The sequence below is a fragment of the Hippocampus guttulatus genome, chromosome 17 (assembly GCF_054856545.1).
Source record: "Hippocampus guttulatus isolate MCC_2025c chromosome 17, RoL_Hgut_1.0, whole genome shotgun sequence".
Taxonomy (NCBI): Eukaryota; Metazoa; Chordata; class Actinopteri; order Syngnathiformes; family Syngnathidae; genus Hippocampus; species Hippocampus guttulatus.
The window spans coordinates 11,610,230-11,634,522 of NC_141277.1; the positions used below are offsets into that span (position 1 = coordinate 11,610,230).

At 42.1% G+C, this 24,293-nt stretch overlaps 1 protein-coding gene across 5 annotated transcripts in view; it reads right to left on the minus strand.

Moving 5' to 3' along the window:
• igsf9a (immunoglobulin superfamily, member 9a) overlaps nucleotides 1-24,293 on the minus strand; it is a 51,388-nt gene that overhangs the window by 7,441 nt on the left and 19,654 nt on the right. For all 5 annotated transcript variants that reach the window (XR_015103469.1, XM_086134688.1, XM_086134689.1 and 2 more), the window contains 12 exons: nucleotides 20,385-20,526; nucleotides 15,785-15,930; nucleotides 13,287-13,429; nucleotides 10,016-10,156; nucleotides 8,892-9,008; nucleotides 6,874-7,024; nucleotides 5,525-5,636; nucleotides 4,220-4,410; nucleotides 2,490-2,710; nucleotides 1,317-1,401; nucleotides 466-633; nucleotides 210-246 (listed from right to left, as the gene is read on the minus strand). Coding sequence is in view for 4 of the 5 variants with exons in the window: in XM_086134688.1 (XP_085990814.1) it covers nucleotides 210-246; nucleotides 466-633; nucleotides 1,317-1,401; nucleotides 2,490-2,710; nucleotides 4,220-4,410; nucleotides 5,525-5,636; nucleotides 6,874-7,024; nucleotides 8,892-9,008; nucleotides 10,016-10,156; nucleotides 13,287-13,429; nucleotides 15,785-15,930; nucleotides 20,385-20,526 (1,654 nt within the window). In the remaining variant the exon portion in view is untranslated. The remainder of the gene's footprint in view (nucleotides 1-209; nucleotides 247-465; nucleotides 634-1,316; nucleotides 1,402-2,489; nucleotides 2,711-4,219; nucleotides 4,411-5,524; nucleotides 5,637-6,873; nucleotides 7,025-8,891; nucleotides 9,009-10,015; nucleotides 10,157-13,286; nucleotides 13,430-15,784; nucleotides 15,931-20,384; nucleotides 20,527-24,293) is intronic.

The window sequence follows — 24,293 nt, forward strand, 5'->3', positions numbered from 1 at the left end:
GAGAAGAAAATAGTTAGACAAGGCGGAGGTGTGTCAGATGCAGAGAAAATAACGGGGTGAGAATAAATGAGTCGAACAAAAAAATAAAGACCACAGTATATTTTAAAACAAATTCCCTGACACTGTGAACATAATTTCAGTAGAAAAAAAATCAGAAGGGATAGAATGGGCAATGGGAGGCAAATTGAGGACATGATCAATGTACTTACATTGACGGTGAGCGCTTATAGATGGCAGGGGGAGGTTCTGGAAGAGGGGGGGGGGGGGGTGGAAAAATTGGATCTGACTTATTGCAGGGTCCAAACACATTGACCAAAGAATTAACACAATTGACCCTAAAAATGATATCGATGGTTATCGACACAAAGTTTAGCAACCACTAAGTAAGCAGTCATGCTATTGACTGTCCCAAGCAATGCGGCAAGGCATTCAGATCCTTTATGGTACTGGAAAAGATCCACTTACCATTCTGCTTCTTTTGGTTTTGTAGGTTCCTCCTGCGGCTGATGAGGCAGGCGGACCCCAACAGCAAGACCAGCGCCAAACACATAAAACCCACTCCACCTAGAATGCCGGCCAGTAACGGTTCTGGAGACTCGAGCAGTCTGGATGACGAAGGGTACATCTCCATTCCTGTCACGACATATTCATTTGTCAATGCAGATCAAAGCCAGCTAATGATAGCAGTCTCCTAAAATCCGGCTAGACAGTTGATCAATCAATCTTGCTGAATGAGGCTGATCCAAACGTGATCAGACAAATCCATTTCCTTTGAAGGATTAGAAACAACAGCGACAAACAAGGTTTCAATGCATCGATGTCAAAAAGGAAGTTATTGTGGAGGGTATAATGGCAGATAAAAAAAAAAGCGCGCGTGGGAAGTTTGACTTGATGCAAAGTAGGTTTGGACCGCAAACGCTATGTCGTTTATTTAAACAGCTTTCAAACTTGAACCCACGTTGTCCCACTCCTTTTTGCCTATGGGTGAAGAAATAGCTTCCCCCACTCCGCATAAAATTTGCGAGAATGCATCGCTCGCTCCCGTTTATGTCTTTCTACCGTATATAATGAAACATTAATTTCACATTACCAACAAGAGATGGAACAAAATGCGGCAAACATAGTAGCGATAATTCTCTCAATAAGTTATCAGCGTTGAAGTTCTATCGTTCAAGATTGGAATGGGCAACATTCCCTGGAGCCCTGCTCCAATATCTGGGAAACGTAGCGACAGGGATAGAAATTGAGCTTGACTGAGTGGATTAAAACACGAGGTGGGACAAGGATGTGAGGGGCAAGGTTGCTCCAACACCTACCCATGGTGGAGACATTGAGTGATGGACTGGGCTCGCTCAGCAGCTCACCGCGTCGAGTTAGCAGCCTCAGCTCATATACGCAATCCTGAGACCAACACACAGATGCGCGCGCGCATAGACACACACACACACACACACACACACACACACACACACACACACACACACACACACACACACGCGGGATGAAACCTCACTTTGTCAACACAACCGTGCTTGCAATGTTAATGAAGTTGATTTGAATTTGACTAGAGCTATAGAAGAGACCAATAGAAAGCGGCACAGAGAGGGGAAAAAAACGGTGCACAAAGATTGATAGAAGACAAGATTAATTGAACAAGTGATGCCTCCGAGCGTGGATAATTGAGAGTCTACAAAAAGGAAAATGCGTAGCAGTACTATGTAGGTAGGCTTCTGTAAGTGGAAGGAGAATCTCGGATTTATATTTTAGGAAAGGAGCAATGACGATGGACAATATTTTTCACAGTCTGTAATCAGACAGTCAGAAAAAAATTAATTAATTTAAGGACTACTTTGTCAGGTGTGTTTCTTTGGACTTGTTATGAATTTGCACTAAAAGTTACCGCGAAGTAAGCAGACTCACATTCGAAAGGAGCAAAGACACCAGCTGTGTCCCATTACTTTTGTCCAGTGTTTCATGGATGGATGTTTCATGGATGTTCACCGTCATGCCAGTCAGAGATGGCTCAGCGGAGATGAGGGAGCAGAACAAATAATAATAGTGTATTTGAGGTCATATTGAGGCTTTCTGATATGTAATTAATTGTCATTAATTTCCCATGATCGGTGTGGGTTTCTTAAACTGCTGGTGAGTCATTTGGTCAGGGAACCAAGGAATGGCGCCGCACACTTATTTTTTTCCCCCTCTCTTTATTCCTCCTCATTCTTAAAGTTTTAGGGATAATAGAGGAATAATGTTGTATCATTTTGAAGTAAACGAAGGAACACAAGGTCAGAGAGATTTTTTTTTTTGTGACTGTGGGTGAGGAAGGAATAATTAGTGCGCGAAGCTAAGGTTTCATTAATGGGTGCCCTCCGCAGTCATTTGCCAGCTCTGACTAAAATAGACTCATTCGTTAAATCAAATCAAATCAAACTAACTTGAAACAGGGTACGCAAAACAATGGATGAACAGGGTGAAAACCTTTTTACCTTTTGCAGACCTGGAATGAGTATCTCGTGGCTGTGGGCACTAATATCTTCATCCAAATTGATCCACGCCCCTTGCTCGGCGACTCGGGACTGAAGAACAAACCCTGTGACGGCTAAGGCTTGGGCTTGTGGGGGGGACCAGTGCAGAACAACACCTGTTGGGCCCAAATTGGCTGACAGCGAGGAAGGCGGCTGGAGCTGACTTCTGCTTGGTGAAGGATCTGACATAAGAAAGGTGACAAAACAAGAGTTGCTGTTAATTAGCCACATGCACCAAAGTGGTAAATCCGAATCACAGTGCAAGAAATTGTCGCGCTGCTGTGAAATATTGAATACTTAAGGGGAGTCAGGGCCAGATTGAAGGACAGTGGGAAATGGATGATGACTCATCATGAAGTTGCCCAGACTAATTACCAAAGATGGTCGTCCAATATTGTATTTTATATGCCAACAGCAAAAAGTGGCGTCAAACTGCACTTTGTCGTACTGAGAACAGTTTGTAATATTTTCGTTTCCCCAGGAGCATATTAAAACATTAGATGCATATCTCGATGCTACAAACTACAACAATAACAACAATGCGGTATTGCAAATTTAATGCTGACAATTTACGGACTTGCTTTAAAGTTATTCTGCTTTTCGTCCACTGGGAAGCGGAGCAAAACATGTTCTCCCCCCCCCCCCCCATTTTAAAAGTTTGCTGTAAACACAGAATGATTTCAAGAAAGGTGCGTCAACACAAAGACGCTTGCGTTGACTTGAGTGTATCAACACCGTTAGTCAAGTTATTCAGCAAATTTATCCAATTATATTTATAATTATAATAATTCCTTCATTCATTTTCCGAACCGCTTGATCATCACTAGGGTTGCGGGGGGTGCTGGAGCCTATCCCAGCTGTCTTCAGGCAGTATAGGGGAGGAGACACCCTGAATCGGTTGCCAGCCAATCGCAGGGCACACAGAAAGGAACAACCATTCGCGCTCACACTCACACCAAGGGACAATTTAGAGTGTTCAATCAGCCTGCCATGCATGTTTTTGGAATGTGGGAGGAAACCGGAGGACCCGGAGAAAACCCACACAAGCACGGGGAGAACATGCAAACTCCACACAGGGAGGCCGGAGATGGAATTGAACCCGGTATCACTGCACTGTGAAGTCAACGTGCTAACCACTCGACTACCAGGCCGGCCTAATTCTAATTATTAATTATATATAGGTGGCCCGGTAGTCCAGTGGTTAGCACATCGACTTCACAGTGCAGTGATACCGGGTTCAATTCCAGCTCCGGCCTCCCTGTGTGGAGTTTGCATGTTCTCCCCGGGCCTGCGTTGGTTTTCTCTGGGTACTCCGGTTTCCTCCCACATTCAAAAAAACATGCATGGCAGGCTGATTGAACACTCTAAATTGTCCCTAGGTGTGAATGTGGGCGTGCGTGGTTGTTCGTCTCTGTGTGCCCTGCGATTGGCTGGCTGGCAACCGATTCAGGGTGTCCCCCGCCTCCTGCCCGAAGTCAGCTGGGATAGGCTCCAGCGCCCCCGGCGACCCTAGTGAGGATAAAGCGGTTCGGAAGATGAATGAATAATTATATATATTTATAATCGCGGCAGAGGGTTGGGCATGCAGAAATCATATAGTGTGATAATGATGATGTTAGGAGATTATTTCTTTATTTATTTTTCAAGATAAATCCAGTAAAATCAAAGGAGAACATGAAGAGGATACTGACCTAAGGTTCGCGCTGTGGTAATTTCGCTAAAAGGTCCCGCGCCAACTTTGTTGTGAGAGAGGAGGCTGAACTGATACTCAGTAGCAGGAGACAGGCCTGTCACCAGCAAGGTGGTGCCGGAGATTGAGGGCACAGGCACAGAGAACCATTCCTGCTTGCCTTCATTATCACGCGCTGAAATCTTTTTAACCCTGCAGAAGGAACGAGCGTGAGAGGCGAGATGTGAAGACAGAAGAGGGGAGGAGGCAATTCCCGGAGTCTGCTTTTATGAAACATGACAGAAAAGTGGGTTTCATTAATCATTCATATTCATCACCAGCTCAAAAATTGGTTTCAAAGACAGCACTGATGTATTGCGACTAATGCACAGAGAGCGTGCCACTCCAATTAGAGTGATTGTCGTTATCTCCGGCAGAGCAGGGGTCCTGCATATCTATTTTATACAGTGCAAATTTGTTTGACACCTGAGGCAAAAAAAAAAAAAGATGAGAAAAGAGAACAAGATTCACCTATCCACAACTGAAAGCCCCTTTGAAAATTATTAATGTAAGTCTTAAAATATGGCTTGAATGTCCTGGCTTTAAGTGCTATCTTCTTTCATTCGAGAGGTCAAAATATTCATTTATTAATGTGGTGAATTTAATTGTAAGTCCCTGGTTTAAGTGAGGAAAACCAAAAGCTCCTACAGGTACTTAGTCATCATTCTTTGACTTCTCAGACATTTGCATTATGGTCTTGCTTGAACTCCGTTTTATGTCTGCAACGCAGCGATATTTTAGAGAGGGCCTTTCTTCATGGCGCAAGTTCAGTTCAAGACGATAGTATATTCTTCTATTCTAATTCATATGTACAGTATATAAGTGCACACCCATTTTATATATGACTTATCCTCGTTTGGTTTCCTGGGCACACTGGGCTGGTCGCGCAAGACCCTTTGAGCTCACTCGAAAAAAATCATACTTGATCACCTTTTATTACCATTTATATGGAACAGACGGCAAACCAAACCGATCAATTTCCTTCATGCGTGAATTACCTCGCCACTATATAAGCCCTGATTCATACAATCATATATTGTACAAACAGTAACATTGTCTTATCAGTCCCCTCTTACTGTCGCTACATTATGACCACTGAATGATAAAGCTGTGTTCTGCAGTGATTTTATTTTTTTTTTGCGAGCTGCCATGACGTGATAATAGATAAATTAATTCCTCATCCTAAATATCAATAGAGTACCACCAGCACCGTCGGTGGCTGCCATGGTTACGGCCGGAGCAGAAAAAAGGGAGGCTTTACACCTACCAAACTGAAAATGTCTGCGCTGAACCTCCATCAAAGCCTTCCACCCAGGATACATTGGCCTGCTTCATCCCCGGAGAGACGGACAGGGATGTCGCTACATGGGGGCTGGTGCCTGCGATGGGAAGAACAGAGACTTGAAGTAGATTGAACAGAAAAAAAAGCCTGTCTCAGATTGGAGCGTCTTTAGCATCTGGATACAAAGTGGAGGCGCAGGCGTTCGGCTTGAGCGGTGCTTTCACAGGCATGCGCCCTCACAAAACAAGTCATTATAGCTAACACAGCAGAACCTATATGTCTAAACTCCCTGGCATGATACACGAAAAATATGTCTCTAAGTCTTACAAAACCTTGAGTGGTCATTTAAATTGACATCATGCATACAGCATAACAGCTCAGTTCAGCGATCATCAAATAAATAACTGCATGTGTACATCTTTTGCTTTTTCTTTGTGTTTTGTGGGGGTGTTGGTATTCTAAAATAGGCATGTCCAGCTCCGGGCCTGGAGGGCCACCGTCCTGCCTGTTTTCCAGCTCTCCCGGCTGCAACACACCTGATGATCAGCTCATCAGTCAGCTCTGAAGCAGCATTAGAACGTTCCTGATTATTTGAATCAGGTGTGTTGCTCTTGGGAGAGCTGGAAAACAGGCAGGACAGCGGCCCTTGAGGACTGACTTTGGACACCCCTGTTCTAAAATGTCGACCAGCCTCAATAGTAGTGTTAAGTAAAGAAGAATATGAGAACAACCAGAAGTTACCTGATTCCAAAATAGAAAATAAACCTGTTCGAAATATGTATCAAAAGGTAAAGCAGCATGACTTGGCTATACAGTAGATATGTTGTATGACAATTAAAATCTGAAAGCATCTTTGAGTAGTTGCAAAATCCATATATAAAACCAATTCATTACGTTTTTACACAGTGGTTACGGGCACTTATAAATATTGCTTGTGCTGTGTGTTACAGTTTTTATAATGGTAACGTGACCCGGAAACAAATCAGAGGTCGGTTACAGTCCCTGAAGCAATTGTGTTATTGCTTCAACTGTGTGTGTTTTGGGGCTGGAAAAGATGAGGCCAAAAGTTGGTTCCAAAAAATGGAATGTAAAAAGAGCAAAGTTATGTACACTAGTTTTGCCGCATTATTAAGTTGACTTAGCGCACACTGCCACATTCGGCTTCCAGCCACTGTTGCACATTTTGGCCAGCCACTTCACCAATAAACTGAATTATTGAGGTTGTAGTCTGCAGTGATGCTGAACCGAAATTCCATTATGTTGGAAGGCATCATTTATCGTGAACACGATAAGAAACACTTTTTTTTTTTCAAACGCCTTCAATTTGCACTCACCCAAGACAAAGATTTGAGTGAAGGCTTTTACAAGGGCCACACGGTTAGAAAGACTGCATTCCCACATGCCGTGGTGGTCCTTTGCGAGGGGCCGCAGCAACAGCGAACCATTGTGTGTGACGGAATAAGCTCTGTGACGAGCCAGGTCAACCTTCAAAAAAAAAAAAGAAAAGAGATTGAAGAATGCAACTCTTAATAACCCATACGTGCTGTGTGTCATTGTGTAACTAAGAGCATTTGCTCAAGAGAAAGAGTGGCATAATAGAACCAGTAGATGAATGCATTTGTAACCATATATTGATTTGCAGCCTTCCTACCAGAGTCTGAGGAATTATTTCTGTAATTCCTGTGTACCGTAATCACAAAAACTGATTTTCCTTTATCGTCACGTATTATCCGGTACCCCGATTTGCTCGTATGCAAGCTCAAAAATGGAATTATCTGCATAGTCATTTGATAGTTTGGGATTTCCCAAGGCCCGCGACCCTCCTGAGGATAAAGTGGTTCAGGTAATGGATGGATGGATTTCTTAAGTTCAGACGTGTCCGTTTTTGTGTGGAAAGAGAAGTTGTCTCACCTTGCTAACAGTTTCGGCTGTCAACACTCAAGCCTACAGATTTGAAAAGGGAGCAACGACAAGCCCCCTTTTTACATGCCTACGGCACCACTAAGCTAGGTGGGTCATGTTGTTTTGTGCATTTCATGTGTGCGCGCGATAAAAAAAACTATCAAATATTATACATTGATAGCACAAGCTTTGGTGTTGAAAAAAACAATAAAGCTCATAAAAAGGGGTTGAGAAATGAGCAAGTTTTAATTTTAAAGGACTTAATTTCAACCTCCATATGACCTTTGACGGAAACGTTGACATCCCTAACGTGGCCACAACTTGGGCACGACGTTAGTCGGCTGCTACGGCATGCTAGCATATCTACTTTTCATATCTATATTAAACATGAAGAGAAAAATAAGACCCAGATAGGCGCCGAATTCGACTGAGTGGTATAAATACGACAATGTGGTGACAAAGACTTCTTGCCGTCTGAGGAATCAACCTTTGTTATTCAAAACATGTATATTCAAACATTCTATTTATGGACGTTTAGCGACGTTTGGGACAAAACCGCTCGCAAAACTGTCACGAGTCTTTCTGAACCGAAGAAAGGGTGTCCTAGGTGCGAGTACACGTGGGCATGCCTGCACTGCCAATGGCTCATTAAATCATATGAGGATGTTGTGATCACTTTGCAGATACTGTACTTTGATAACTGTAGCAATTAGAAAAGTCATATTGGGCTCAAAGGATAAACAAAGAGTAAACCCTGAATCCAAAAACGCACGTGTTAGTTTCTTAGTTTCATGGGGGAATTATGTGGATCGATAGCATTAGTCATGAAATATCATATTCATACCTTACTAGGTTTTTCTTTTTGTATTCCAGAGAAATAACAGCAATCCTGCTAATTCTTGAATTAACCAACAATCTTGTATTACGATGAGCAGCAGACCGGATTGAACATTGGGTCATGAGGTTATACGTGACTGCTATCTTTCAAAGTCATCTTCCTCACCACTAAAAATATATTATGATCACTCTGGCTATTAAATCTGGTCCCCATAGAATGTGTTAATTAGTGCAAGGCAGATTCGGGGGGAAGTGGAACGTCGAGTTGCTTGTAATGTGCTGAGTCCTATTACGGCAAATTGACTTTTTAATTCTTTGTATCCAAATATTTGGGTCTCCGAGTGCCTGCCCACTCATCAAGTGTGAAATTACACAACCAAGTTAGTCTCTTGTTATCTGCCTATTTTTTGTGAGCAAGAGATTTGTACCCCACTGTTTCACACCATTGTAATTTACATGATGGCTGCCCCCATACCAACTTTCTGTTTTGAACAGATCAATGTCAGAGACCTTTTATTAAGACACCTGGGAACTGGTTTGAATTGTGCGGAGGAAATAAGCTGCATAATGTCTTCTTTCAAGAGTGTCTACCCCCTCTTCAGTTTCAATTTACCTTGGTCCAACTGACTTTAACTGTGGAGTCGTCATTGCCTTGACATGGGATAAGCAAGGTTCGACCAACCTTCTGTTTGTACTGCTTCTCTGGAGTGATGCTGAACGATGGGGGGTCCTGTGAATTGTACAAGCAATACATCAGAATCATGGCACTTGCACCAGTGCCAAGACCGCATACGAAGGCAGGATTAATGCCGCTTTAGACAAGATTATCATAATAACAGAAGGATTAGCCACACAATTAACTCCCTAATAGTGCAACTAGGGCGGCACGATGATCGACTGGTTAGCACGTCCGCCTCACAGAGGTCCACGATTTGATTCCAGCCCCGGCCTTCCTGTGTGGCATTAGGCATATTCTCCTCGTGCCTGTGTGGGTTTTCTCCAAGTACTCCAGTTTCCTCCCACATTCCAAAAACATGCATGGTAGGTTAGGTACTTGAACACCCTAGATTGTTCTGAGATCTGATTGTGAGCGTGAATGGTTGTTTGTCTTATGTGTGCCCTGCGAATGGCTGGCAACCAGTTCAGCCCGCCTACTGCCCGAAGACAGCTGGAATGGGCTCCAGCTTGCCCCGCGACCCTTGTGAGGATAAAGCGGATCAGAAAATGGATGGATGGATAGTGCAACTATCATTGTGGTTTAGAGCCGGCTGCCATTACTCCCAGAGTTGTAAAGACCTCGACGTGAAAAGGTCAACAAAATGTCATTTATGAGTCAGTGTGACAGATGCCATTTCGGCCGGACGACTAGAGAGTGGTCAACAAGAACATATTTGTTCAAATTCATTGGTGGTCGGAATTTTAAGCACATTTACTTTTCATGATTTTATCCCATATTTTAAAACCACATATACAGTACTAAAGATGAATCACCTTTGAATGATAATGTGTAGTGATTTTCTTTGCCACAACAACACCAAAAAATAAGGTAAGATACCATTTTTCAGTCAAACTATACAGCACGATGATCACGAGCATGCTTTCAGGTGGACTCAGTCAACTGTGTTACAAAATCACAATTCATCACCCGGGAAAGCGCTGTTCACACATTCGAGACAGGTTGCAATAAGCAAAGATGTTAAATACTGTACATGACAAATCACTTGTGTGCACACTAACCTGCAGAATGACCTGTGTTGGACCAGATTGTCCCATGCTGCCATAGTTGTTGAATGGGGTACAGGTAAACACTCCCTCTGCATCATCATTGATCGTGGCCATCAGCAAATTGCCTTCGGGTGTCACGGTCCACCCTGGATACTGTTAGAAAAACACAGCACGCTGAAAAGAACCACCAGGTACCATTCACTCCAGCAGTTACTTTGCCCCTGTTAGCATTTTCTGAACTGTTACTGCAATCATTATACAAGCACTTGGCAAGTACCGTATTTTCCGCACTATAAGGCGCTTCGGAGGATAAGACGCACCTGCAATGAATGGCCGATTTTAAAACTGTTTTTATATATAGGGCGCACCGCATTATCAGGCACATAGAATATAGAAGCTAAAATAGTGGCTGTGTTGTGTTATGCATCCACGAGCTGGAGCTACGCTAAAATGAATACAATACAATACAGCTTTATTTATATAGAGCTTTCACAACTGCTGCAGCTGTAACAAAGCACTTTACAGAACATTTAAAATGCTTCGTCGAAAGAATCAGAATGTTGATCCATATATGAGGCGCATCAGATTATAACGCGCACTGTTAGCTTTTGATAAAATCAAATGCTTGGCGGTGCGCCTTATAGTGCGGTAAATACGGTAAAAGTTTTGATGTTGATTTTTTTATGGAAAAAAAATGTAAGAATTAAATAACTTGAATAAAACATTCTGGAAGTAGGCGATGGTAAAGGATCATCTCTGCTGCGCAGTCATATAGTCATCAAAATTAAAAAGTATGCAGACACTTTGTAAAATCACACACAAATTGTAATATATGTCATCTTCATGACTACATTGGTAGAATGTAATAAAATCCCTTAATATTAGCAATATATTGGTACTATTATTGCTTAAGATCGTCATTTAAATGAGTTCATCAGTTTGATGCCAATTCATTGTTGTTGGCCTTGTGGCTTTGCACAAAAGCCGAATGTCTGACGTGCTAGTTCTTAACCACTAATAGAAAAAGCACTTACATCTGCTACTGGGAAGGCCTTCAATTGTCCTTCCCCTGTGTCTCCGACTTTTGTGAAGTTTTCATTGACGTCATTATGCTATTACCGCAGAACCATCCGCATGAGTCTTTGACAGGTGTGTGGCTGTGATTACGAATGATTGTGACGGCGCTGTTCGAAGTGAGATAATTAGAGCTAGTGTGGCTCCACATGACTTCGTTACACACTGCAGGAAATATATCAAATTTCATGTGGCATGTCTTGTCCATTGACGTGACTTTCTGTCCAAAATAGCGGCCTAATTTACACAAAGTTTGTGCATGCAAGAGTGGTCGCAAAGCAAGCGCAAACAGATGAAGAAGCTGACCTACTAATAGTGATGAGCAGGCCGGTCCCAAAGGTGCTAAATTGCTGCACAGTTTGTCTTGCGTGTGATTTATCAAACCTGAGATTCATGGCTGTGGTCAATTTTGCGTCTGTCAATTGCGCAACGGAACGGCAAGGTGCAAATCAGCCAGCAAAGTGGTGCCAGCGTAGCATGGACAAAATGAAAAAAAGTGGGGAGAACTTTACTGCCGGCATTTCTGAACATTGTGACAATTGGTGCTTGCCAGTTCCAGAGCAGCTTTCCACGTGTGCTGTCCTAATTTTTAAACGCACAGGAGGGGTTCATACATCCATTTGCCACACACACAGGGTGAGTTAAATCTCCCAAAAACGGTTTAAGCAGTTGTTGGCCTCCACAAAATGATCGGAGTAATAGATTTCCTTTCTGTAACTCGGTAATGTTTTCATCTTCCACTAACACGGGGGTCGGCAACACGCGGCTCTCGAGTCGCATGCGTCTCTTTAGCGCCCCCCAGTGGCTCCCTAGAGCTTTTTCCAAAATGTTTGAAAATGGAAAAAGATGGGAGGGAAATATATTTTTTTGTTTTAATATGGTTTCTGTCAGAGGACAAACATGACACAAACATTATCAATGTTTTCCGATGCTGTAAAAATGTGTCCACTAAATATTAAATGTCAACATTGCGTCAATGAATATTTGTGTCAAAGCCCGCGACACATGTTTCTATTAGCAGGGCGGGATGTCAGTCAGGTGGCTGTAAAAAACAGCGTCCAATTCACAGAGGGAACTGGCAAAGAATGGGAATCTGGAGGACCGAGAGAAGCATTTTTAAACGGTACACGTGAGCTACGATAGTTAACACGCTGCAAAAGTGCGTCCCGTGCCTCGTTCATCTTAGCGGCCGTTATGGCTGTTGCTCATTACGTCATGCGTGTGTAAGAGTGTGCGGTAACGGATCGATCGCGGGAGGTTGGTTGTTAGAAAACTACATCTTCCGTCAAAAATGTTTGTGCACCCCTCCTCTAAAGGATGAACTGCGGGGGCGGGGGGGAGGAACTTTTAATCATGAATGCTCGTTGTGTATTTGAAGCCAACTTAGTCATTTTGATAGCAGGCTAATATAGCTAATATAGATACATACAGTATGTGTTACATTCATTATAAGGCTTTTTATTTTTTGCGGCTCCAGACATATTTGTTTTTTGTTTATTTTGGTCCAATATGGCTCTTTCAACATTTTGGGTTGCCAAGCCCTGCACGAATACTTCCAATTCTATTACTTGAAAGTTAATTTTGCACATGCGATGCTCCCCCAGATGGTCCAGGAGGGAAAAAAATATATTCCCAGTCTTTTAGCTAGGCTGCTGTTGCTATGATTTAGACTTGTTTTGAGCTTCTGGTACCTCCAGGCCATTCAGACATTCTCAGGGCATATTCAAGGCAATATCACAATATCACTTCAAAACAAGTGGCATTGCTATTACGCATGACAACACTCACCACCGCTGAGTGTTTAAATCCGTGTTGTTGTTTTTTTTGGGAGTAGAAAATAATGGGAGTAGCTTGAGCAGTGTGGGGTTGCTGTCCCCGCTCTTGTGACCAACACACTGTTTGCTGACATCATGTCGTCATCCTGTGACCAGGATGGTGACAAGCATGAGAAGGATGTGCTATGGCTATTTATGATTCTTGCACATGCCACTGAGGCTACCAACAGTTAAATTGTACAAAATCCCCATGCCTTACTTCTTATTTGATACTGATGAGACTTCATCATACAACAGACAATTCCAGATAAGTCAGCAGACTTTGGGTAAAATAAAAAAAGGGAGTTGTGATAGAAGCATGCAATCGATGATGCAATAGGGATCAGAAATCTCGTCAAAACAGAGCTGTCATGGATAGATGTGTTCTTTCATACCAAGGACAAGTCAAGTGGCTTTCCATCTTTAGTCCAATCCACACGCAGAAGAGGAGGCTGAGCTATTAAGGGGCAGTTAACCATGCCGTCCATGCCTGTGGGAAGATAGGTTTCCAGAGGCATTGGAAGCGCCTGGGCTGGATCTGAGAGAAAGAAAGCATTGAAATGGCATTCCTGATTTTTTTTTTTTTGACTAACCACTACAGATCACAGATCACTTTCATCCACAGAGGAAGTCACACATGCTGGTGAGACTGCACTGTGACCTGTGAACAGATTGTTTCGTCATACTACAATTTACAAGTGCTCGAGTAATTTCCCATGGGGGGTTTTAACAGCTCTCATTGAAAATAAGATTTATTGAGTCGAACAGCACCTCAGAACTGAATAACTATGCGTTTAAATATACATGTGTTTTTCTAAGCCTTAACAAGGCACGATACGGGAAAAAAAAAAACAATGAGAAGAGAATAAAAGGGATGAAACACCAGCTGCATGATGGAATGAGATTCTAATATTCAAAGCAATAATACTCCGGCATCAGCAGATGTAACTTTTGAAGAAAAGTTAAAAGTTCAGGTTGCTATTTTTGTTTGTTTGTCTTCAACAGTTAACAGTGCTTAGTTTATTATTCATTTTGTAGGATAATACTGCAATTTGAAAGGAAATGCTGTGATTACTTGTGACCAGTGTTATCATAGTCATCTTGAATTCTATGGAACAGTTTGGAGAAAAAAATGTGGAGTTCCATTTTTATGCTGATTAAAACTAAAATTGACATGCTGAAAATGTATGTTGATGTCTTTACTTATGCTAACATCAACCTCTAAAAATATTACAATGATCGCCCAAGTATTAAGGATTTTAGAGGCGCTCACTACAAAGCTTTGGTCACTTCAAGAGAGAAACGCACCGTCCATAACATACAAAACACACGACATGTCTTGCCACATTACACAATCAATCAATTAAACTTTATTTTGTATAGCAGATTAAAGGGACGGGCGACAACCCACTTCCGTCCCGACTTAGTTGGTCCTTTTTAAAAAAACTTCTCATCCTCTGTCCTCCATCTCCTGAGTGTTTTTATTTACATAGACAGCGATTCTCGAGCCCAAAACAAACACCAACATCAATTTGGATTCCACACTCCATAATTATTTTGAAACAGTTGTACATGTAATGAAAATAAAAATCGTGTTCTTCAGTATCATCATGATTTAAGGGATGTTCACATGGCAACCTTTCCTCCGATGTAGCATCGGGGCTGCCCCTCGTAGAGCGTTCACACGTACAAAGTTATGATGGTGTTGCCCCTGAAAACAGATTAAACCGGAGCAAATTTAACCCTGCTCAGGAGGTGGTTTAAAAATTTACTCCGGAGTAAATGCTAGTTTGCGGGGCAGCACTGATATAAAATGGGACGTGTGAATGCTACAGGGGTAGACTCGCTACGCATGAGAAGAGTTGATTACATAAGGGTATTGAATGCATTGCTTTCGTGCTCTGTTGTATCTTCCGCCATCTTTCCTTTCTCTCTCTCATCCTTTAACGGTGTCTGATAGACCACAGCGTTGATTTGTTTGGAGAAGAATAAACCATGGTTTTTCGATACGTCACAAACAAGGCGGGGAAAAGGAAGTACATTTTACGCATGCACATGTTTTATTTCCGTATTATTACGAGGTGTGAGTCTCTGTGTGCCCTGCGATGGGCTGGCAACCGGTTCAGGGTGTCCCCCGCCTACTGCCCGAAGACGGCTGGGATAGGCTCCAGCAACCCCCGGCGACCCTGGTGAGGATTAAGCGGTTCGGAAAATGGATGGATGGATATTACGATCGTATTGCACAGCCACAGAAACTGCCATGTGAACTCAAGTGGGGCTGCACCGGGGTTAACACGCTTCTCTTTAGTAAGCAGCTTTATACGTGTGAACGCGCCACAAAATCTACACCGGTGTCAGATATATCGCAACAAAATACGTCGGTGCAGCACCGATGCAAATGTGTGCCATGTGAACACCCCTATTGTTGAAACACTAGCCCAAAAAAATACAAATACACTCACTGAAAAGTCAACAAAGTTTCATTTAGAGTACAAAGAAGCAGCAAACCTAAGTATATACTACCAAAAAGCATTTTAATGGCCCAACAGAATTTCAATGATTAAGACATACGATGGGGCCAAGACTTGAATTTGTTCTGTGACAATGCTCGTAACTCAAAACACTCATCTCAATTTTGGAACATGGTCACACTGTTGCTTGAGAAGATTTGACACGTATCTTCTGAGGTGCTGAGTTAATAATTCAACAATACCAGGTTTAAAATTTGGATGCGGGAAAACATGGGTAATGTTTATGCAGGAAAACACACACACGCACGCACGCATGCACACACACACACACACACACACACATATATACTGTGTATATATATATATATATATATATACACGCACACACACACACATCCCTGATCTCTGATAAATGGACTTACGCATGACTGTGAGGATGGCAGAGGCAGTGGGTGGTGTCAGCAGGCCATTAGTGGGTGCACAGGTGTAGTTCCCAGAATCATCTGGGGTGAGACTTGAGATGAGTAGAGTTCCATCCACCATGATTTTCACGCGCGACTTCAGCGACCTTCAAAGACAAACGCGCTTCAGAATGGAAAGAAAAAAAACAGCTGCCTCGGAATCACAATGAGAAACAAGGCAGCGTTTGTGTGCTCGCCAAGGCTCTCGACACTGCAGGAGGTGTTGTGTTGTTTCTTTTTCTGATCGCCAAGGTGGATGTTAAGGAAAACTGATTGCAGTTTGAACGCCTTCTACTAGTTCTTCCTGCGCAAGGCGTGAGTTCCATTCACATCAAAGGGGACTCATCACATTTGCTGACTTAATGTGTCTTACCTGTCTTTATACGAATGTTAACTAGTGACTGAACGTTGCTGTTAGCGCACCCTTTTTTTTTTCCAGCGAGCAATGAATCAAATGACAAATGTGAAGCAGTTACTCCCCGCTATGAACACACAGAGATTTACCGCCAACTCAGTGGCTGTAAGCAGCTTTCGAGCCTCATTTCACAACAAAATAAATGTATGACTCAGTCGCGGTGCTCCCATCAAAACGGTATCTAGCTGCAGACATCTGTTTCCACAAAATAATCTCTGATAAATTCTCTGTGCACAAACCGCTCCAGAACAGCAACATGAAAAAATGTCATAACAGAAGATTGGAACATTTATGTATATGTCTGATGTGACATCTTTTCAAAAGACTGCAAGTGTACAAGCCATGAAATGAGTGAATATTAATGATCTAAGAACATACCAGCAGGTGATTAACCTCGAAGCTGGATGCAAAGCAAATATTGGCAACTCATTCCAGTTTTTCCAAGAAGATCTTATAAATGTTGTCAGGTGGAGAAAAGCAATAGAATACTTATGATGAAGTTGACATCTTTGCTAATAACATGCATGGACCCCTGCTATTCGCGAAGGTTAGGGACCGGGCCAGTCCATGAATAATGAACATCTGTGTACGATTGACCCCTTTAAAATGCATTCAAATGTTTTTCATGAAACCAACGTAAAATGGGGAGAAAAATACATATGTATGTATTTATTTATTCATTTCAAGTGTCATTTTTTGACACTTGAAATTGTCCCTCAGCGTAAGCATGAGCGCGGATGGTTGTTCGTCTATGTGTGCCCTGCGATTGGCTGGCAACCGGTTCAGGGTGTCCCTCGCCTACTGCCCGAAGACAGCTGGGATAGGCTCCAGCATGCCCCGCGACCTTGAGAGAATAAGTGCATTAGAAAATGGATGGATGGATATTTGTTTCAATAAAATTTTGCAAGCTTAATCCTAAAAGGCAATGCAAAATGTAAAAGTGAATGATGAATAACAAATGAATGACAGCATTGTTGCAGTGTTGTAACCCTTTAAATCGTGGATATTAGACAGACTACATCGCAATACAGTACACACCGGTATTTTCTAAGCTTAGAGAAAAATGCCAACTACTTCTGTCACTGACTGAGACTTGTCAAACTCTTCATCATGTGTGTCTCTGTCTGTATTACAATGACCCCAAGTGGCCAAGGCACGCAAACCGGAAGAAGCTGAACCATGCCCACTAAGTTCAAGCAAAAACACGTGGCAAAAATGACGCCAAAGTTGTATCTTTGTATAAAGTACAATATTAGAGACTGCTATTTGGCTTCTGAAAATCTATATAAAAATATAGTTTTGTTTTGTTTTGGGCGGGGCTGGATTAATGGCCTTTCCACTGACTTGAATGAAGAATGACTATTTGAGATGTGAATGTTGTGAGTTACAAATGCAGTCGCGGAATCTATTCAATGGGTATCACGAGAAACCGCTGAATAAATAGTTTCAACAAGATGTAAGCATTCCACAGTACCAAACATATTTTAAAACTTTTTTGCATTCATACAAATAACTATCAGGATGTGCATTTAGCGGCCGCGTGCAGAGTTATGTATAATTTCCTCTCCACAAGTGCCGCTTTTCTATCAAATCAGTCCTGCAAAAACTGCTTGCCCTGCCATCACTTCACCACTTTATCAAAAGTGGTGGATGGACGGTGTGCTGGCAATCATGCAGAACACCAAAGGTCTTTTTTTTCTGGCACTCATATGGGCAATTGTCAAAAACTGTCCTCCATGTAACTTTGTCCTTGGTGATTTTTAAACCAATTTCATTTGATGTTTTTGATGTGACATGAGCCAAACGCATTTTGGCTGTATTTTGTGTTTTCGTAGAGCGTTTGGTGGGAGTGCCTACTTGTCACAGTGATTGGGAGTGTGTGCACTTATCCACAACAAGTTGACACACGCACAATGGAACACGAGTGTCTGTTGATCTATGTATGGACATGTTGACAGGTGCAAACACACAACAGAAAGACAAAACAAAATCCAAATGGCAGGGTTAGATGACGAAAATTGTGGATCACATTCGTCCTAACCAGATACATGACAAAAATGCCATTTTCAATGGATGGACAAACGATGCGTGGATGTCAGTTACCCCATACTGATGATCTGGATGATTTGCTTTTTGGATATATTTGATTTTCCTCATGTCCCACGTGTCTGTCATTCAGTTTTGTGTCCAGCTGTACAATAATGTAGATTCCCGTATGGAGAGAGTATGGTCCGTTATGACCACGAGAGCAGCAATCGTTCGTCGGCTACAAAGTCAAGTAAGTAGCTCTGAGGAGCAAAGAAAGTGGGTGGGTTTTAGGATCTGCAAATATATATATATTTTAATTGTGACATGATAATGGTGGTACTAAGGGGTGGATGAGGTCAACCAAGTCCCCATTGAACGCCCTGCTCTGAAATGTACCGCCAGCCATTGGTCCGTTTCCACTTATCATTGAGAGAAAAATAACATAATCCTTGAAATATTACCACCTTGGACACACACTGGAGGATGAAAGTATCCTCTCATCTCTTCTACTTGATTACAGCAAAGCGCTTCATGGTCTTGACAAGGCAATTTAGTTTGTAGTTGCACCGTCAATTGGCTGTGGGTATTTTTGCACATCCAAATTTATCAAAGCACTTGACATTTACTTCAATTTATGCGCTTCAGTCCCTTAATGTTGTACTCGTTTACGGCAACCAAAGCATGAAAGACTCGCTTTCTCTGAGCAATTTTCACGCACGCGCACACGCATGCCCGCCAACGCTTGAGTGGCGAGGAATATATGATAGCAGTGGCCAATGGTTTCCCAGAGATGCGAGCAACTCGGCGTTTTCACTCGCCACAATTCTGTTGTTGGATTATAAGGTAGCTGCGCGTTTGAGGCTCGTGACGTGACCCAAGTAAGACTGTCTGCGACACTAACTCGGTCATTGCCACACGGCACACAAGCAGTCAAACACCACCACTTTGGTAAAACCGGCAATGTGTATTTGAGTGATAGCACTTAGCCTCGTCATTCACCACTGAAAGAAACTCACAATACAATGCGAACGTTGTCTTCCAAACTCTTCATACATCTTGAATAAATGTTTAAGGCACACAAACAACTGAGATGAACAGATTTCCTCTCACAATAAATTAATTTATTCCCACCCCCCATTCTCACTGCAGACAATCAGCACGTGGCTCGCAGCACAGGAGACTGTGTTGAAGCTTGCACAGATTTGATTGAAGTGGGCAGAGCAGCCTTCATGAGAAGATGCAATTTTTGTTTTGTTTTTTAATTTCACCAACCAATACTGGAAGCACATGTGTGCCGAATCATGCATGGAGAGGAAATCCATATGGCTGTCGGATTAAAGATGAGCCGTTGCACTCTCAAAGTGGCTCGTGGGAGCGACGGGGTCACCCGCCACAGCTGATATTCTCCCACATTTGGCAGGTTGGTGGGTGGTGATTACAAGCCCTGCATGGGCGCGTTTCCCAAAGAGTCTTATTTTGTTCTGCAACATGACATTGAAGTATTTATATTGCTGGTAGGGCTGCAACTAACAAATATTTTAATAATCACTTAATCAATTGATTATTTGTTCAATGTATCGATGAATCAGATGAAAAAAAATCAGATTTAAATTTCCTTCCCTTTTATCCAAAAATAGGGCATTATTTCAAATGGACAGTGCACAAACAATTATTTCAGATTCCAGTTATTGGGTTTGGTCCAAATCGTGAAAAAATAAGGAAAAATGTTTCCGAAGCAAAAACAATTGTTTCATTTTCACTTAACACAAAGATAATCAGTCTGCTTTCATGGACAATGATTACTGATGAGAAGCTGAAATTCTGAGCATTCGGACAATTTTAAAATGAAAGAGTTATACTGACCATTCATTGATGATGACAAATGAATTAAAATTAGTGCTCGATTAATCGTGGCACATCTAATAGCTGTCACTTTGCACTGCTGCAAAGACGTGTTTTTAACACTTTCATCAATCCTGTAACCTGATAAATGATAAGCCACTGGAGTAACTGCTGTCCCTGAAAGGGTTAATGATGATACCGATGATACTACGAAGTAAATAGAGAGTAAAAGGTGAACCGGCACACTCGATAATGAGATGGGATTTTAGAACTTACTGTAGGTAGTAGACATTTTCTCCTCCTTTCAGCCACACGTACGTCATGTTTGAGGGGTCAGCCAGGGCCTGACAGTGAAGAAGTGCATCCTGGGATACATTGACGGAGGTGCTTTTGGGAGGTACAATGATGACGGGGGGACCTGGATAAAGGCAAAGACAGCACATACTGATGTAATGAAGTTCTTTTTCAAACCGAGTCAAGCATTCCATCCATTTGTGGCTATGCTTCGACTTTATTATACTGATGATTTGCACTTATTATCAGCATAAGAAAGATTAAGAAGCTAAAGGGGAATTTCAGTTCCAAAACGTACCCTTTAAAATTCCAAATGAATGCTCAGCAATGCTGCTGGCAAAGAGAAGCACAACCATCCTCTCATACCTTGAAAATAGAGCAGCTGCAGACAATAGAGGAATCCATGCGATGGCAAAGATTCAACCAAATCAACGGAATGCAACAATTATGATATCGTAAAATGATTTTTCGGATGAACAAAAATTCGGGTAAAGACTCCAGCAGATAGCATTTAATGCTCCACAACGGGGATTTTTGTGTCGGTAACAGCAACACCACACAAACTAAAACAACCAATGTCAAAATAAACACACAAAACAGTACAGTATCCAGTAGCCTTGTCTTGTATGAATAAGGAAGTTGCACACTAATATACAAGACTAATAAATCATTTTGTTGGAATGAAATGAATATACAACCATGCAGCGAGTCTCAGTATGTCCACGCAGGAGCGTGTCGATGAATCAGAAAAGCTAATTCACTGTAGCTCAGTAGTTTCTTAAACGCATGAAAAGGAAAGCGGTTAAGAGTGCACGATTGTCTGTGTCTCATCTGTTGTTTTGTATTATTTTGTCATTTTTTGTTAACTTTTCTTTTGATGGCGGCGCGGACACCCGCAGCGGCTCCTCTTGTTTTGTGTTGAGAGGGAAGACATTTCATCTGCGCTGTATGTTTTACATACAGTACATTTGACAATAAAGTTTATCCAATCCAATCCAATATATTACATGTGAGTCAACACAGGAAAATACTTTACACACGACCAATTCTGAGCAAAATTCAACATTTAAAAATCCTTTTTGATTGTTTCTTATGTCATATTTTGTTTCTTCATCTTTTATCTTGATGGTGAATTGGAAGATGTTGTTTGCTGTAGGCTATCATCATCGGAATTCCAAAAAAAAAAAAAAATCATTCACTACGTCACTGTATACATTTTTTAGATGCACCCATAATCCCTATGCAAAAAAAAACTAGCAATGCATTAGCTGGAAAAAAATTCTTATGTAATGTTGATACCAAACCTCTAAACTGTGTTTTTTGCAAAGCCTCCCTCCATATTGCAGGTTTGATTCACCGCATAGGTCATTTTTAATATGCGCATCAAGACTGCAGCAGTCATCACTCATCAGTTCTACTGTACATCCCTAAATGCTTGATGGATGTATGCCTCAGTGATGGTTTAGGGGTTGCTTAAGGCTTTTAGTCTCTCCCATCAGCTCATCAGGCAAACATACTGTAATCCATTCATGTGGCAGCACTCCTAAATCAAGCATCATAAGCACAGATAATATAACTCAGCCTGCGTTTGCCGTAGCGTTTGAGCGGTTCCATTTGGCTGACGACGAGCACTCGAACAGTGATTTGAAATCTAAAAATGAAATGAACACAGCGCAAGGCAGATACAATTCTACTTCTAAGTCAGCAAACAGTAGCCGTGGAATAGGAAATTTTAACTGGTAATAGGGGGTCGGATTTATAATTGCCAATAGATGCCACAAGATGGTGGTGACATATCATCAAGTGCCTCAACTCACTTCCACAGACTTTTTTTTAACACAAGATGGAACTAAAGCAAGACATTTAGACAGAACAGAAAATAGATGAGTTTTTCAGCAAATAACAGATCATAGGCTAAAAAAAACTGTGGGTTGGGCAAATCTGGAACATGTGACTGAACAGTGAATATGTGTTTGGGTTTGGGGATTGCAGATGAATTCAAAATAACATATTATCACATTAGTTGGCCTGGAATAACAATGTCTCACATTGTAGCCATTGTGCAATAAGTAATATTGTTAAAAGATACAATGTCATGCAGCATTTCCGTTGACTGTTGTAGTGTCGACAGTACGGTGCGTGGAAATAAATTTGATTCGACAGCTGCAAGTGTAACAATTACAGTCCATCACCATATTTATGTTTTCCCACGCCCACCCAGTATGCATGCAGGCCCTTCACCAAGGCCCGTAAAATCCCATTTGAACACTTGGGTATTCTGAATGTTCTGTGTATGGAGTTGGATTTCCTCTGCAGAGATGATTGAAAAAAAATCCTGAAGGAAGCTTCAATTTTCACACCATTCTCTGCCAGGAGGGTCCAACCAATTGATCATGGGCAACCGGTAGTCCATGGACTTGTCCCAAATTGACTACGAGGGGGTGTAGGAGGAAATGTGTGCGTGTGGATAGATTTTTGTGTTAATGTACACCGCTCCTGAAGCACCGTATCAGTTTCACTTTCATAAAGAAATTAAATACATTTTTAAAATCAGGTCACCTTAAAGCTACGATGGCACATGACCTGCATCACCGGAAGTTGTTAGCGATCGGCAGTCTGCAATTGCAGCGAGCCATCAGAGCTGTTGAGATGTGTCCATTTTTTGTTTATTCTCATTCTGAGTTTGTTTGAGCTTCACCGGTGGCATTGTCAAAAAATGGGAATCTTGAGCACCAGGAAAAGCATTTTAAAATGGTACACGTACGTACGATACGTCCAGCACGTAGCACGCTGCGTGTTAAGCGTGTCCCTGCTTCCATGTCAGTACTCCCACAAAGGTCGGCAGTGATTCCCTTTTCACAAACTCACAAGCTCTTCTCATTTTATTTTTCTGTTTTGTTCATGTTATGGTCCGTTATGACTGTTGCTCATCATGGTGTGTGTGTGTGTGTGTGTGTGTGTGTGTGTGTGTGTGTGTGTGTGTGTGTGTGTGTGTGTGTGTGTGTGTGTGTGCTTATGCATGCACATGCGGTAACAGATCGATGGCAGGAGGTTGGCTGCTTGAAAAGTAGATCTTCGGTCATAAATGATTGGGCTCCCCTGCTCTATGCAGTAGAGTGGGAGTCTAATCCAATTAGACACACTCGCCCTGTAAAATGGTATGGTGAAAATCTTCTGGAAGGTACTGTGTTATTGCAAACCTGAAACATTAGAAGGAGCGCTTGGCAGCAAGTCAGCATTTAGCAAAGCATCTTGAGCGGCTGCGACAGATTCCAGCCCACAAGAGCAAAACCACCACAGAGCTTGATAAGCCAAATGGGCCTTCCAATGTTCTCAGCAAATTTTCTGGACATGCTGCCAGGTAGCAGATGGAGGAAGAAGGTTGCAATGAACTGCAATGAACCCGATCACCTATAGGCGACATTGTCTAAGTGCTGAACAATTTGGTATTTCTTTTTCCCAGGAAATTGTCTTCCATGCACCTATTCATTTTCTGCTGCCGATTCTCTTCTTTGTCACTGCTGATCTCATTCCGTTGCAATAGGAAAGAGGTCAATCACAAGCCGCAAATAGACAGACACTAATGGTTTCACGTATTTGAGTACATTTATATGTCACATATAAATGTTTCAATAGTAAAATTGAAAATATAAATACAAACTCAGTATTGAATTTTAACTTGTAAATTATGATTGAGGGTGGCACAGTGGTCGACTGGTTAGCATGTCAGTACTGTATCACAGTGCAGAGGTGCAGGGTTGGATTCCGGCTCCGGCCTTCCGGTGTGGAGTTTGCATGTTCTCCCTGTGCCTTTTCTCCGGGTACTCCGGTTTCCCCCCAAAACATGCGTGGCAGGTTAATGGAACACTCTTAATTGCCCCGAAGTGAGAG